Source organism: Humulus lupulus, chromosome 2 (genome assembly GCF_963169125.1).
Source record: "Humulus lupulus chromosome 2, drHumLupu1.1, whole genome shotgun sequence".
In the NCBI taxonomy this organism is placed as follows: Eukaryota; Viridiplantae; Streptophyta; class Magnoliopsida; order Rosales; family Cannabaceae; genus Humulus; species Humulus lupulus.
Genome location: NC_084794.1, coordinates 26,526,367 through 26,543,869, shown reverse-complemented (window position 1 = coordinate 26,543,869; position 17,503 = coordinate 26,526,367). Strand labels below are relative to the sequence as shown.

Here is a 17,503-nt window from a genome sequence, read left to right as displayed (position 1 = left end):
CAGAGTCTCAGAACTCAAGTTTCCTTCGAAAATGCGATCGAGAGACGAATATGGAACTTAGAGGGAGAGAGAACTTACTGAACGTTCTTTTTATTTCTTAACAAGCTACTTCAAGCTTAAGTAGCCTCAAACAAATCCTAACGCTTGGGGTCCCGAAAACGTCCCGGGGGCAAAATAGTCAAAACCTCCATAATTTCCCCCTGATCTTACTAACTCCCAATTTATCATCAAATACTTATTCCCATTACCCAATAACCCGGTAATGTGCTAAATACCCCGTGACTCACTCCGAGTCAAGAATAAACCGCGTTGTGACTATTTCACTAGCTTACCTCCTAGGATCATCTCGTGCTGAGTAACCCTAGCATATCTAAATAATAATAAAGCACCACACACATATCACATATATGCAAAACATGCTCGAAATGGCCAAAATATGAAAATCACCCAAATAATCAGAAATGGATTCACATGCATATTTAATACACCTAAACATGCATATTATTATTTAATAACATAATAAATCAATTATGGCCCTCCCGGCCTCCTAATCAAGGTCCTAAACCTTATTAGAAAATTTGGGACATTACAACTATCCCCTCCTTACAGAAATTTTGTCCTCAAAATTTATCTGAAATGCCCGGAATATGAATTCCGCACAACTGATTCCAGTTTCCTAGGTCGTTCCCTCGACCTCACTATTTTTTTTTTGTAACATTACCTTAACTCAAGGTACACTTTGTTTCTCATAACCTTATTCTTTCTGCCTAACTGGATTGGCTATTCCTTACAAGATAACTAAGCCTCAATCCCCAGATTCTTATAACTCAACTCATGAGTTTCTTTTAACCCATGTCCCCAGCATGGAATTACATAATACACTGTATACAGCTGACAGTACCAAAGATAAGGCCGATCCAAAGTCAACTTCACCAGTCCTATATAGGACTAAAACTGTTATACTACTCTAGGGTTCAACTTGCCCTTATCTCCTCACCCCTTTTTCATGGTGATACTTGAAGGAAGATACAATCTCCTACTTGGAACTTCATGTTCTTGCTTTTCAATTCAGTAAAACTTTTCCATTTACTCTGAGAAGTGAGCATCCAAGCTCTAACCTTCAATAATCTCAATGATCCCCCGAACCACCTCAGGATCCAGATATAATATCTCACCCATCTCATTCCAATGAACGGGTGATAAACATTCTCAAACATACCTCATCTCATAAGGTACTTTCCAATACTAAATTCCTCTCTATCTTTCTCTAATTTACCATCAGTATGAGGATAATGAACTATACTGAATTCCATCTACATACTTATTGCCTTCTGCCACTTTCCCCAAAACTTGGAACTAAAAACAGAGTCCTCATCTGATAAGACAGACCTTGAATTCTCAAGAAGGCATACTATCTTTCTCACAGAGAGATCTGATTACTGATCAGCTGTATTACTTGTCCTTACTGATAGAAGTGGCTCACTTTAAATACTGTTCCATAATGACCCAATCCAAATCACGTCGACCCACTAACCTGGGCAATCCCACCGCGAAACCCATCGCGATGCTTTCTTATTTCCATTACAAAATACTCAAAGGCTACAATGCCCCACTGATTTCTGATACTCTGTCTTGACCTGCTAACAGATTAAGAATTTTACCACGTATACCATTATGTCCCTCTCTATCCCAGGCCATCAACATTAAGCTTTCAAACTCTGGTAATGGAAATAAGAAAGCATCGGATTCCTGAAGAGTAGTCTGAATGAAGAGAATAAGAAGAGTAGCATGAGATTCATCCAGAATTTCCCAATTAATCTCAGTGTCCATCGGATTCCAAATCTGATCCTTATGCCACAATAAATTCACACCTGACACTATTTAATCCTTAGCTAATCCAGCTAAGACTTTCCACTCAATCTTTCCTATCCGTGGTTCACTTAATTGTTTTCCTTTTGATCCTTTCCGAAATGATAATCTCAAGCATAAAACTGGCCACCCGGCCCACCAGACACTCTACTCTAGTTCTGGTCAGATACTGTTGCATAGGCAATCACTTTTCTCTGTCACTGAGGTGTCATAACAACCTACAAACTGATTCTGATCTGCAAGAAGACTCAAAACTCTTCCACAAAGTACACATAATATCATGCCCATCCAAGGAAACTCTTGCCTACCGAGACGTTCCTTGACCTTGGCAAATCTCCGCAGAGAAAACATCACGATACCATCGTTCAAGACGATCATAAATCTAATTAAGATAATCCTTAAATACTCTGTTCCATCAAAACAATCTTAGCATTAACCAAATCCTTAAAATATACTCAGCACTCCCAGTGCCCTGATCTGATACAATAGTCAGTCTTTTGCATATCCTTCACCCTGATCTTCAGCTGGTACTAACCAGATCAAAGATCCACTTTGGAGAATACTATCTTATCCAATAACTAAACCTTTAGGTCTTACAAGTCATTCAAAACAGTGCCCTAAACCTAATTCCATTCTTGGCACCAATCAAATCACCATTTTATCTTTTTGTGTAAACGAACTTCTAAGAAATCCCTTGGAAGCACATCCAGAAACTCACAGACTAATCCACTCTATCCTGTTCCCACTGGCACAATCTAAGTGGTGTCCACCACACTAGCTAAGAGTTCCATGCATCTCCCTACAATAAAACTTTAGCTCTCAATATAGATGCCATCAGCATACAAAATCCATGCACAGTGCCAACTGTCTCAAGGCTTCCCACTTTCAAGCCCAAGAGTTAATATCCTTTCCTTACAATTTAGCATTGCCCCACACTTGACTAACCAATCCAAATCCAAGATCATCTCAAAATCAATCATAACCAACCTTATCATATCAACTGATGAGTCATTTTTACCATAATCCAACTCATCACTTAAATCACCACTACAGTATCACTTTCCCATCATAACATAACCATGCAATCTGCATAATAACTCCATGTTTCTCTAGATGCACAAGCAAAGAACAACATGGTACTAAGCTAGTCAACACAATACAAAATCAAAATTAAAAGTTGACCTGCCACCCCTGAGGAACTAGTCTCAGTCTTTGACTACATCGAAACGAACACTCGAGCTGGAGTTGAGCTGTCCGTCCCCTTTTGCTCATCCTTTCTTAGCCTTGGGCAATCCTTCTTGAAATGCCCAACCATGTCACATAAGAAACATGCCTATGCTCAACATTCTCCCAGATGACCCCTCTTGCACCGAGTGCATATTGGATAAATTTTCCAGCTTTCATTCTTGCTTTAAGTGGAGGTACCACTACCTGAGCTCCGTGCTCTCTGGCACTCTTCTTCTCATTTCTCATGCTCTCAACAGCAAGAGCTTTCCCTACCACCTGAGCATAGGTAGAGATTTCATGCACTAATGCAACTCTAATGCCCTGAGCTATTTTGGAATTAAACCCCTGAATAAACATTTCATTCCGAGCTACATCTGTGGGTACCATGCCAAAAGCAAACTTGGCCAACCCATCAAATCTGTTAACATACTCGGTTACTGTTGCATTTCCCTAAACCAGGTTCAGAAACTCATTCATCTTTACAATCTTGGCTGCATCATAATAACATCTTTCATTGAACAGCTGCCTAAACTCCTTCCAGTCTATCACAGTTGTGTCTCGTGTCTAGGATATCACTTCCCACCACGTCCGCGCATCATCCCGCAATACATATGTAGCACAGATCACCCTATCGTGACCTACCAGCCTCATACTGTCAAGAATGGAATTGATCATGCTTATCCATTGCTCAGCTCTGAATGGATCTAGGCCTCCCTCAAAGACTAGAGGGTAATACTCCTGGAATCTTCCACAGAGAAATTTCCATCTGCTCTCAACCTTAGGTTGAGCCAAAACTGGTGCCACTCCTAGCATAACAAAGGAAGAGGTGCTCCCCAACAGATTCTACTATTGCTTCAAACACCTAATCTCTTCCTCCTGCCTCTACAATCTTAATTGCACATTTGTAAGCATTTGCTGGAAATTGATAGGAGCATATGAAGAACTAAAACCCTGGCTATAACTCCCTGCCTCAGTATAACCAACACCAGGCCTTATTATCTGCCTTGGATATAAACTTGCTGATTGAATCTGCAGTCAATAACTTGACTCATTAATCATGATGAGCATATCAAGAGCTTTCCCCACGGGATCAATCTTACCACACCGCATTCACAAATCACTGCAGTGCTAAAAACATGCCCATAGCACTCATACATTAATCATAACCCCTGCTCTTCCAACATACACCTCATGCCTCCAACTCCAGTATGCAAATATCATAATTATATATATTCATGGAGCAGGTAATCATATGATCACATTCATATATATATATATATATATATTCACGGAGCATGTAACATATAGTCAAGAGCCAGGCTCTATCAGTAACTCATGCTCCCTAATACAATGTGCAGGTAAAGCATTTACATTCTATTTAAGCAGTTAAGCACATAACTACAAAAATAGTTACCCTTCCCTGAGTGAAGCTATCTTCAGTGACGAGTGTAAATTCCCAGCTTGCCTTCAGGAACCCATAAACCTTAGTTCGCTTTGATACCAAATTGTAACGCCCTAAACTCCAGGGATCATTACGGTGTGCCTTTTAAACAGTGCTAAACTCACTAATCGAGTCGTTTAGCCATAATCGTGTAACTAAGTATGATTAGCGGTTTATGGATTAAATTTTTTGGCTAAGATATAACGTTTCATTAGAACGTTTACTGTATACATTGGGATCCCAAAATATAAATGAAAGGTTATTTACAAGAAAATATTTACAACCAGCCGATCTAAGCGGAAAAACAAGGTTTAACCCTAGTTCTTCTTTCAACCTTCGGCCGTGGCGATCGAGCAGCCGCATATATACACATCATCACCTAAGCTCTCCAACTCAAGGATGGTCCAGCTTCCTTTTGCCTTTACCTGCACCACATAGAACCCGTGAGTCGAAGCCCAGCAAGAAAACTAAATATGCTCATGATCAGTAACATCATGTCAACAAATCATAAAGTGCATGCCTAGCAATAACAACCTTAATCACACATGCAAATAAGTTCAAGTAATGATGGGGTATCCAAGATAAAGAATCCTGCCCTCCTGAGTGGATGACTATCAAATCAATTATAATCAGATAAGTGATTTAACACTGGTGGTTCCGATAACCATGCTAGGCTTATATCCCTAAATAGAAGAGTGACAGTTGTAAAAGTCACTAAGGTGGGTTCCGTTCTCTATACAAATAAGTGATCATTTCACTAGCTTAAACAAGATAGGTATCTGATGAGATAGTCACCAACATAAACCTACCGAATAACCATAGAGTCACTACCGTGGGATTTCGTTCCCTTAGCCATGTGATAAAACAGTCACCTAGGCCTTTGGCCCTAGCTCTGAGTAACTAGTCATAGACTAGACAAGCGCTTATAATTTTCATCGAACTTAGGGTCGGTCCAGCATTAATACTCCATATGAGTCCTTCAATGCCGATGTCTAGTAAATCTAATCTTTTATCGGCTCTACGTTCATGACGCTTATGCCGCTTCTGACTCTTAGGTCAGTAACATGCGACCAATGCCGATTCTGACTAGTCAGTGCCACATACAAGTAAGCAATGCTACTAGGCATATATCATATGTCGAATATCCGAATACTGGGCATTCAACATGCTCATTTAACAATTGCTAGCATAATTAGGATCATGCAAATACACATAGACTCAAGCTCTGATCAATCTCACATTTAACATTCATGGCATGCCCTAACCACATGTTTCTCGTGCATCACATGCATCACATTTAAACACTCGACATGCCTCAATAATAACCACACATGTCATATATATAGGGTGCAGTTTTCTTACCTTTGGTCCAAGCACATGTTACCAATAAACGAGCCAATAGCATGATCCTGATTCCAAGCCTCTAGTGATGACCTAGTCACAACCATAAATGGTGATCCAATGAGTTCAAGTTCAAAAACCTAATCCCGGAACCAAGACCTAGCCTCCGGGACGTCGAATCCCACTAAATCGGGTAGTAGGAACGATCTCGAGGCCTAAGGTTTGAGTTCCCATAATCAAAACATCAGTTTGGCCACAAATGGCATCACGTGCCGCGGCCCCACTAACCAAGCGCCACGGCCCCTAGGCCTTTAAAAAACCTCCACCTTTTTCATCGAGCCTGGGCCGCGGCGCCCAAGAACAGTGTCGCAACCCAACCGTGAACCATCCATTTTTCTTCGATTTTACCATTTTAAAACCATCCAAAAACCTATCCAAACATCTCCCAATCCAAAAATCAAAGTTCCCAAACATCCCCATAATCCAAAACCAACAAAACCAATCATTCAAAAACTTACAAAACACAAAGTCCAATTCAAGCTTAAAAACTTTGAACTTAAAACTTGAATTACCTCTGATTGACTTGTTTCCCAACTAAATCCTCCGGCTAATAAGCTTCTAATCTTCCCTAGAATCGCTATGCCTCGATCCTCACTTGAATCCGAGTCCCAGAACTCAAGTTTCCTTCGAAAATACGATCGGGAGACGAATATGGAACTTAGAGGGAGAGAGAACTTACTGAACGTTCTTTTTATTTCTTAACAGGTTACTTCAAGCTTAAGTAGCCTCAAACAAATCCTAACGCTCGAGGTCCCGAAAACGTCCCCGGGGGAAAAATAGTCAAAACCTCCAAAATTTCCCCTGATCTTACTAACTCTCAATTTATCATCAAATACTTATTCCCATTACCCAATAACTCGGTAAAGTGCTAAATATCCCTTGACTCACTTTGAGTCAAGAATAAACCGCGTTGTGACTATTCCACTAGCTTACCTCCTAGGATCGTCTTGTGCTGAGTAACCCTAGCATAACCAAATAATAATAAAGCACCACACACATATCACATATATGCCAAATATGCCCGAAATGACCAAAATATGAAAATCACCCAATTAATCAGAAATGGGTTCACATGCATATTTAATACACATAAACATGCATATTATCATTTAATAGCATAATAAATCAATTATGGCCCTTTCGGCCTCCTAATCAACGTCCTAAACCTTATTAGGAAATTTGGGACATTACACCTAAACCTTCCAAAACCATCCCAAGGTTTCCCTAAAGTCCCAACTGAGTCCCAAAAGCATTAATACACAACATATGTAGCCCAAACATCCCAATAACTAACTCAAATCCAACCCCAAACTCAAAACCCATCAAAGTTTAAGATTCTAACAATACTTAAACCACTAGAAATTAAACTCATAAACAGAATGGATCCTTACGTCCAACAGATGAATTATGGCCCCAAATTACTCCTAGCTTGATCCTAGACACCCAACCTTCAATTCCCAAGCTTTGTTTCCTCAAATACTTCAAAATTCTCAAGTCACCAAGGAGGGAGAGAGAGAGTTACGGGAGAGAGAGTGTAAGAGAGTGAGAGCTTCTTTTGTTATTTTTCTGAGTGTTTCCCTTGTTTTTCCACAACCTTCTAAGTTGGCTAAACCAATTCAAAACCTACCAAGGACCCAAATGCCCTTAAACTTCAATTTTCCTCCCCATTGCCCATGAGGGTACTTTGGTCATTTACCACCCCTCCAATTTCTAATAAACTCACATATCCAAATAAATCCCAACTATTTCCAAGTAATAACCATTTATTCTCCCATTACACGATAAATCTCACTAATGTGCTAAATTACCAAAATACCCCTAGGCTCGCCCCAAGCGGGGTATTTGACCCTGTTGTGACTTTTCCGCTAACTTGCTCACTATGATCTCCTTTTGCATAATAACCCAAATATATCCACAGAATAATCTTGTATCAATCATAAAACACACATATTCACAATTGTACCCTCAACGGGTCAAAATTACGAAAATGCCATTTTAATAAGAAATGTGCCTACATGCATATTTGATACACCTAAACGTGCAAGGATAATCATATCATAATACAATTCACATAATTCACACAATAACATGCTCATAACACATAAGCACTTAATTAATTAAATTATTGCCTCCCGGCCCCTTAATCCAGGCACTAAGCCATATTAGGGAATTTTGGACATTACATGTGGTGTCTTGAAATGTAGAAACTAGGCTGGACCATAACCCCTAGTCTTGACATCCCTCTTCTTCTTGTTGGGGATGTCTTCGAGCATCCACTTGCAAAACATCCTATATTGTCTCCTAACTTTCTTCTTTAGAGGGTCGAGGACTAAAGGCTTGTCTGTAGGTTCATCCCCACAAGAACTGTTTCTCATTGGGTTAGTGTAGTCTTTGTTCCAAACTGGGCGACATATTTTCGTCTTGAATTCAACCCCAACCATGTCTATAGAGTTGGCAATAGCTACACCGGGAGTATCAGGATCTGGTGTGACAACCATAGTCGGAGGAATGGATGTCTCATTAAACTCAAAATCATCTGGTATATCTAGTGAGTCAGAGTTTGAATATGATGCATCACCCATACACCTTCTCAGATGATCTTGTAGAAATTTCATAATTTTATTTACCGTGTCCAAGAAAACTGACAAATTCTTCAAGAGGGTCTCTTGTCGACCTTCCACTATCTCCAGCCTATGTACCAACTTTTTGATATCAGCTACGACAGAGTCTGGGGTTGAGGCAGTGGTGGGGGCTGCATTCTCTTCCTTAGGGCTAGCATCCATGAAGATTTGTGCAACCTTAGCAATCTCATCCACCCTATTGGTTACCTTCTTGAAATCAAGGGTTGTCTCGTTGTCCCCATCAACCTCTTCAGGGTCCTCGCCCAGCCCGGGATAAGGCGGAGCATCACCCTCTGTCAGGGTGTTGTAATAATCCATTTCTACATTTTGGGGCTTCAACAAGGGTAACACGATCAACTATAACAAACATAAATCAATAAGTTAAGTCAATTTATCGTAGAATATATTCATTCAAGTAAACATAACTGCTTATCGTCAATAAAAATAACTTACATTGCTCTTTGTGAACATTTGTGCAACATTGGGGTTAGTAACATCCCTATTCTTCTGTCGCGACCAGCTAAGCATCCTTGGGACCATATTTCCAAGGTTCATAACATACTCCTGTGCAACCTACCGAATGGCCTTGTACGCCCAATACTGTAACTCCGGCGCATAACCATACAAATTGTACTTTGACTCTTTTTGTTGCCCCTTAACTTCCTTCGTCTTATCATAAAAATCATTCTCGTGATGCATATCCTTCCTACAAGCATTAATAAGCTTCTTGAAAGACAACTTCCTCTATGGATAGCTGAAGAAGTAGTCAGCGTCCTCAGCCAACTTTAGTATATCTAACCATATATTTAACTTGTCCTCCGGTGCATATAGTGTTATATTATTTATATAATATGATATTTAGTTTAAATAATGTGACAATGTGTGTCAAATATTATAACATATAAAATGAGAGTTACAAGTTTTGGATAATAGGAATATTTATATATGTAACATAATCAGAGTTACAAATTCAGTTACAAGTGTGTAACCCCCAAATATTACCCAATAATGTGTAGATTTGATGTTAAACATTTTGATTTGAATTTGTCAAAGTCATAAGTGATATGGACCTACAGCGACGCCGTTGTGGCGAGGACTTCTTGATCTACAACGATGACAAAAGTCGTCGCTGTAGAGTCTTTTTCTTGTAGTGTGCATAATTAATCAAACGCGACAAACAATCTACAAGTTCCTATTAAAATTCACAATAGCGCCCTACGCCAGTCTAGGTGCGCTATTAGGCACCAAGTTTATGGTCTTAACCGAGCGGGTGTGTATAGCCCCCTAAGAGGGAGCCGCCCTGGCGGCCTGCATTAATGCCACTCCCGACCTTTGCGATATTTTTTTTTTTCATATTTGAAACTCTGAAATCTGCTGAAAATCGATTTTGCTCGATGGTTGCTCGATGCCAGATCGATGGGGCCTTCAAAATGAAGATTTTCATGAAAAATTGACATTCTCGATGGTTGCTCGATGGTGGCTCGATAGTTGATCGATGGTGCTCGATGCGATTCTTGGAAGAGGCATAGTTTTTCACTCGGGTATCCGTTTGTGATAACTCTACAAAATAGAGTTATTTTACTACTTTTTATGTGCTAATTGTTGCTTAATTCTTGAGTTTTTAAGTAGTTTATTAAGTTTTAAAGTAATTTTGAATTTATTCGTCTTATCATGATTTTATATACTTTTGTGTGTTCTTATAGTTCTTTTGTTGTAAAATGTTGTAGTTAATTATTTGAATTAATGTTGTTTAGTGCAAGGTAAAAAAATGTTGTATTATTGAACTTAAATGTTAAATATAAATTAAGTTATAATTAATATTTTCAAAGAATTAAATTGATTTATTTTGTAGGGAATTTATGGTATTTTTGGGCTTTGAAAAGTGAGGAAAAGAAGAGAGAAAAGTGGTATTTTTGAAATCAAACCCAAGCCTCCAGCCAAGCTCCCAACCAGGCCCAACGCCTGGCCCACCAGTTAGCTGCCTGCTTCGTCTCCACGCCAGGCCCGTGCTTCCCTTCATCGCCAGCCAGCCGAAGCACCAACATTCCTCAGCAACAAGCCATCTCCTAGCTTCATCAATGAAGCTTCTCTCAGCCAGCCATGCTCCACCGTCCAGGCCCACTTCAGCAGCCACCCAACGCTTGTGCCTCCCCAAGCACCTGCCCCTGGCCCAACTTTCCCAGCCTCCTGGACAGCCAGCAGCACCAGCTGAGCCTCCATGCATCCACACACCCAGCTGTTTTATTCTCATTCTTGAGCCCATAAAATGCATTTTGTCCCCTTGTTCCTTTGTCCCAAAATGCCATTTTTTTACCCAAACTTTTCTACACATTTTACACTATAACATCATCATTACACCTTATAATTTACCCCCATTTGCCATATTATTATTAATTCAATTAACTTAATCAATTTAATAATTAATTTAAATTGATTATTTTAATACCCTTTTTTGGCTATAAATAAGGGAGTTTGGTGCATAATTTTGGGGGAGGTTACACTACACAAGTTCTACACTTTCAAGACCTCTCAATTCTCTTCATCTTTTTATTCTTTTTGGTCATTTTTCTATGAGTTTTTAAAGGAAAATTTTGGGGGTTTCTCCTCCAAATTTTCCTATTTATGTTTGTAATTTCTATTCTAGTTATGAGTTTCTAATCTTTTTAAGATTATTAAGGTGATGATGAAACAATATGTAACTAGATAGTATTTATTTTGTATGTTGATTTTCCATTTGTGCAACAAAGTTTATGGATTTTTTTTCAAATATCTTCTTTCATCTTAAATATCATGTATTTTTTATTGTTAGCACATATTTACACTTTGTTCTTCATTAGTGCAAAAACATAATATTCTTTGTGTAAGATGTGTCATTAAATTGTACACATCCAATGCTTAGAACAAAAGTATTATGTTTTCCCTTATAAATAATGTTCATTGATTTATTTGTTATTTCATTAGATTGATTTACATTAAATACTTTGAAATTATAATTTTTAAAAGTGAAGATAGATCCTATATTTTTATATAAACTTGTGCTTAAATATAACATCTAATTTAAATAAGTGATGGTTTGATTAATTTTTACTATTACTAAAACTTAGGAATCAATGTACTTTTAAATATTCTTGAACTTATATTTTGTGGATTCTATTATCTTAATATTATTTCTTTTACCATCTTGTTTTAAATTATTAATTTAGTTATATATATATTGTCTTTAATATCTTTATTATCATCTTTTATTTTATTTTCATTATACAAAAATCTCATCAATATTTGGAGCTAGGTTAGAATTTATCAATTTTGATTTAAAATAGTTTTCTTTTTTATTTTAGATAACTCATTTGGGTTCGACATCCTTGCTTACACGATCACTATTCTATATGAACGATTCGTGCGCTTGCGATTTATAAATATTTAAAACATACCCGTTTTGGGTCCATCGGTTTGGGGAGATTTTTTTTTTTTTGAATTTGGGTATTTTTTTTAGATCTACGCCCGAGTGAAAAATTACACCTCTTGCCACTATCAAGCCACTATCGAGCAAAGTCAATTTTTCATGAAAATCTTGACTTTGAAGACTCCAACGAGTTGGCATCGAGCACAATCGAGCAAAGTCGATTTTCTGTAGATTTCAGAGTTTCAGATTAAAAATTTTTTTTTACAAAAAACACCTAAAAATCTTGCCCAAATTTATTCGAAATGCAATATTTAGTATCTTAAGTGATACTTGTCATGAGTTTAAATTATAAATCATTCAAAATTATTACGAGTTTCTTTTGTGTAGCTTCTATGGAGAGTTAAGAGAAAGAGAGATGAGATTCAGAGGGGTAGAGAGAGAGAGAGAGAGGTGTGTGGCTGCCATTTTCAGGGAGGAATGCGGGTGTGTGGTGATGGTAGTGTTATGACTGCCATTTTCATAGAAAATCAAGAGAGAGAGAGAAGAGAGAATAAAAAGAGTTTGGGCGCAAAAATAATGAAAGGGGCATTTTTGGAAACAAGTGAAAGAATAAGACTAAAATAAGGGATTTTTTTTAATTTAAAGCCCCATGATGCATAGAAACTGAAATTTCCCTATATATATCACCCTCTACTACTCACAATACATTTACTCAACGAGTGGATACACAGCCCATAATTTCTAAACAAAAAAAAGAAAAAAAACAAAAAGAAAACCCAGCTGGTGTGTATACTAATCCAATGAATATTGAAAGGACTAGTACTTTTCCTTTATGTGAAAAAGTTTCAAGTAAGAATTTTGTGAAGAACTTGTTCCATATCATATTCTTCTTCCTCCTGCTCTCACTTCCTGTTTATCGAATCCTCTCTCACCAAAACCATGATACCTTTTGGCACCTGGCCTTACTATGCGAGCTGTGGTTTGCCTTCTATTGGGTTCTCATCATCAGCATCAAATGGAATCCTGTTCACTACAAAACCTACCCTGAGCGACTCTTAAAATGGTAAAACCACATTAATTTATTATTAACCTTTTTTTTCTTTCTTTCTTATGTTGCTATATGTACATAACATATATATATATATATATATATATCTGTGATATGTTAGGAGGGGTGAGCTTCCTTCGGTGGACATGTTTGTGACAACGGCGGATGCAGTGTTAGAACCGGCTATTCTGACCATAAACACTGTCCTATCTTTGTTAGCAGTGGATTATCCAACTCACAAGCTAGCTTGCTATGTGTCCGACGATGGATGCTCTCCTATTATCCTTTACTCTCTTATGGAAGCATCAAAGTTTGCTAAGCTTTGGGTTCCATTTTGTAAGAAGTACAATATTCAAGTTAGAGCTCCTTTTAGATACTTCTACAACAGTGATGCTTCCTCGTTCGATCATCATAGTAATAAGTACTCGAAGGATTTTCAACAAGAGTGGATAAATATGAAGGTAAGGTATATAAATTGAACTATATACCCTATATTTAGCTCTTGGATTTTGGGAAGAAAAAATAAATAAAGAGTTTTATTTTTTCTTTTTTGGATTAAAAAAAATTAAGAAGTCTCTTTTAAATAATAATAATAAAATTTAAATGTAAAATAATTTTATAAAATTTAGAGCAATTATTATTATATTCAAATAGAAAAATATTCAAAAAAATATATATCTTATCAAATTTTAGGAAAATGTTTTATTCTTTTTTTTTCCTATTTTTGTCTATCACAACTCTTTAAAAATCTGCCCAGATCCAAACACAGGAAAAGAATATAGTTCTATCAATTAAGTAGAAAATTCTCTCTGTTTTTTCAATGTCAATTTGTTTATTGTCGTTTCGTCAATTAATGTAATGGTTAAAATAGATCAATAGTCAAAATAACTACAAGAAATATAACACTACTTCTTATGTAAGAAATCGACAAGGAGAAAAAAAATAAGAAAGAGGTGCTTTTGTCTCCATTTGTTGCAGGATGAGTATGAGCAGTTAAGCTGCAAAATTGAGGCTGCTGTGGAAAAATCAGTTCCAGATGATCTTATCGTTGATTTTGAAAACTTTCTGAACACGCAACGAAATAATCATCCAACTATAATCAAGGTTTATATACAATTTTTATCTCTAAAAGTCTTCGATTAATACGTACAAATCATCCAAAGTTTAATTTTATATTAGTAAAATTTTATATTTTGTCGTTTTGTCTTTGATGAAGGTAATTAAACGCATAAAAATAAGGTTACAAGCATGATTTCACATTTTCCCATAGTGATGGCCCCGCCACTCGTCTTTGATAGGACAGGGGATTCTCCATTTGAATAGAAAATAGGATAATGACAAAAATAAATTTTTATCCTTGAATATTAAACGGGACAGGTATGGGAATGACTTTCCTGCCCCATTACAACGGAGTCTCGTTCGATATTTTATTTATTTTTTAATAGGTGTTTCATATTTTTTTATCTTTATTTGTGTTTTTATTGTATTTTAGTAATTTTTTTATAGATTTTAAATTGTATTTGTGATAATAATTAATATTTTGAATTATAAATAATTTATAGTATATTATTTTTATGTGATTTACATTTTTATATATTTAAAATTTTTAATATAAATTTTATTTCTAAATAAATAAGTCCCCGTAGAGATTCTCTACCCCATCCCTGTAAGGAAATATGTGGGGGGACGAGGATAAAATTAAAATTTTTAATGGTTTGGAACGGGGATGGGGAAGCAATCCCCACTAATTCCCCGCTTGTGTGCATGCCTAGACTATTAAGTAAATTAAATGGCCAATATGAATTGTTATTACTATTTATTATAAACTTGACTACCATAATATTATTTTAAAGGTAATATGGGAGAATAAACAAGTTACTACAGATGAATTGCCACATTTAGTTTATATTTCCAGAGAGAAGCGACCAAAGCATCCACATCACTACAAGGCCGGTGCCATGAATGTTTTGGTAATATTTTTTTTTATATATATAATATATTGTAATTTTCTATGTTATTTTTAATTTATTTTATATAAATATATATATTTATCTAAATTAACTAATATTATTATGAACATTAACTAATTAACTAAATTAACTAATTAACTAAATATATATTATTATCTAAATTAACTAATTTACGCGCAGACAAGGATTTCAGGAATGATGACAAATGCTCCGTTCATGCTGAATGTTGATTGTGACATGTTTGTGAACGATCCAAATGTTGTTTTGAGTGCAATGTGCTTGCTATCAGGTCCCAAACCTCGAAACGACATCGCATTTGTTCAATTTCCACAAGTTTTTTATGATAGACTTAAGGATGACCCATTTGGAAATCAAATGATCGTTATGTTTGAGGTGAGCATAATTAATTGAACAATATATGCTTAATTAATACATTATTAGCTAGTTTAAAAATCAAATAACTCTGTTAATCATAAAATAAAAAATACAAAGAAATGTACTAAGTTTATTGTCCTATTGTCTAGTACATGGCCAAGGGAATAACAGGACTTCAAGGACCATGTTACGGGGGAACTGGATGTTTCCATAGGCGAAAAATCATATACGGTCTATCACCGGACGACACAGAACATATTGACGGTATATAAAAAAAATTTCTACTCAAATTAGAGTATATACATATATATATATATATATAACAAAGTCCAAATTAAAGTGATACATTATTTTTCACCTGGAAAATATTTAGCTGAACAAGATGAAGGGTTGCTGATAAAACGATTTGGAAACTCAAAAGAGTTTGCTAGAGCAGCTACCAATGCTTTGAAAGGAAATTATATAGTAGCTTCTGAAATAAGGCTTCAAACATCTGTGGAGACTGCATATCAAGTTGCAAGCTGCAGTTACGAGAAAGACACTAGCTGGGGTACAAAGGTCAGCTCTTACCTATAATACTACCTATATATATATATATATATATATATATCTCTGTGTGTGTAACCATTCAAAAAAGTTGCTTAGTTATGTTTTTGTGGTTTTGTGTATGCATGAGTGTAGATTGGGTGGACGTATGGATCAACAACAGAAGATATCAACACTGGATTGAGTATCCATAAGAAAGGTTGGAGATCTGCTCTATGTGTGCCAGACCCACCAGCTTTTCTTGGATGCGCACCTACTAACGGGCCTAGTTCTATGATTCAACAGAAAAGGTGGGCCACAGGCCTGCTAGAAGTCCTATTGAGCAAAAACTGCCCCATTTTCGTCTCTCTATTCGGCAAACTTCAACTCAGACAGGGCTTGGCCTACCTTTGGATTCTCCTTTGGGGATTATGCTCCATTCCCGAGCTTTGCTATTCTCTTGTGCTAGCCTATTCTATTATCGCCAACTCTCAGTTATATCCTAAGGTGACCACAATTCTCTTCATATTTGCACTATGCACTAGCTAGTGTCTTGGTTATAAAGTATAAACTATACTTGTACAATACTAGTCTTACTATGTAGTATACACACATAAATATTTGTTCCATTAATTACTAGTTCTGAATGTATGAAATGCAGACCCAAGAACCAGCATTCATCATTCCAATCGCGATATTTGGGTTGTACAATCTATATACAATATTAGAGTACTTTGTCACTGGACAATCAATCAGAGCGTGGTGGAACAATCAGAGAATGATAAGAATAATCTCAATGGGCCCTTGGATTCTGGGAGTAATTGGTGTGGTACTAAAGCTTTTAGGAATTTCGGATACGGTGTTTGAAGTGACCAAAAAAGACCAATCAACTTCAGGTGGTACTTCTACTACTGATCATAATGATGTTAACGCCAATGTTGGCACATTCACGTTCGACGAATCACTGGTATTTGTGCCAGTCACAGCCCTATTATTGGTCCAACTCATAGCGTTGGCTATGGCATTTCTGAGGCTGCAACCGCCAGTTCGCAGTGGTGGTCCCGGCTCTGGGGTTTTGGAGGTCTTTTGCAGCTTGTGGTTGGTATTGTGCTTGTGGACTATTTTGAAAGGGTTGTTTGGGAAAGGGAAGTATGGCATTCCCTTCTCCACCATTTTCAAGTCTATCGCTTTGGCATTGCTTTTTGTAGCCTTTTGTAAAATAGGACAAAAATATTGATTACCAGGTCAATTCCCCCTCCTTCGTTATATGTATTGTCTTTTCCTACGTTATATCTATAATTATTCATGGTTAATTATATATAATGATGGAGAAACAATATTTAGAAGTAAAAGAATAATCTACGTGTAAATATTAATGCAAAATATATAAGAAATTAGGAGTTTCACTCGCATATAATTAATGTGGATACCTTTTAATAAGACGATTCAATACTTGCAACTATTTGGAGTGAAAACGAATGATAGTTCATTTGATAAAACGATTCAAGACTTGCAACTATTTGGAGTGAAAACGAATGATAGTTCATTTGATAAAACGATTCAAGACTTGCAATTAATGATAGTTAGACAACCTAGAATAAAAAAAGAAATCTTTCCAATCAA

General features: G+C 36.7%; 1 protein-coding gene across 1 annotated transcript; it reads left to right on the top strand.

The window, feature by feature from the left end:
• Positions 1-12,649: 12,649 nt before the first annotated feature.
• LOC133817545 (cellulose synthase-like protein H1) lies at positions 12,650-17,203 on the top strand. The gene is made up of 9 exons (XM_062250097.1): positions 12,650-13,025; positions 13,132-13,471; positions 13,989-14,114; positions 14,864-14,980; positions 15,161-15,373; positions 15,505-15,619; positions 15,729-15,913; positions 16,037-16,387; positions 16,542-17,203. Exons 1-9 carry the CDS (start codon positions 12,763-12,765, stop codon positions 17,115-17,117), a joined length of 2,286 nt encoding a protein of 761 aa, XP_062106081.1. The 5' UTR covers positions 12,650-12,762; the 3' UTR covers positions 17,118-17,203.
• Positions 17,204-17,503: the final 300 nt, after the last annotated feature.

Coding starts and splice junctions, on each gene's coding strand:
- LOC133817545 (XM_062250097.1), top strand. CDS start 12,763: ATGAATATTGAAAGGACTAGTACTTTTCCTTTATGTGAAAAAGTTTCA. Junction 15,374..15,504: donor AAATGATCGTTATGTTTGAG/GTGAGCATAATT, acceptor CCTATTGTCTAG/TACATGGCCAAGGGAATAAC. Junction 15,914..16,036: donor ACACTAGCTGGGGTACAAAG/GTCAGCTCTTAC, acceptor GCATGAGTGTAG/ATTGGGTGGACGTATGGATC.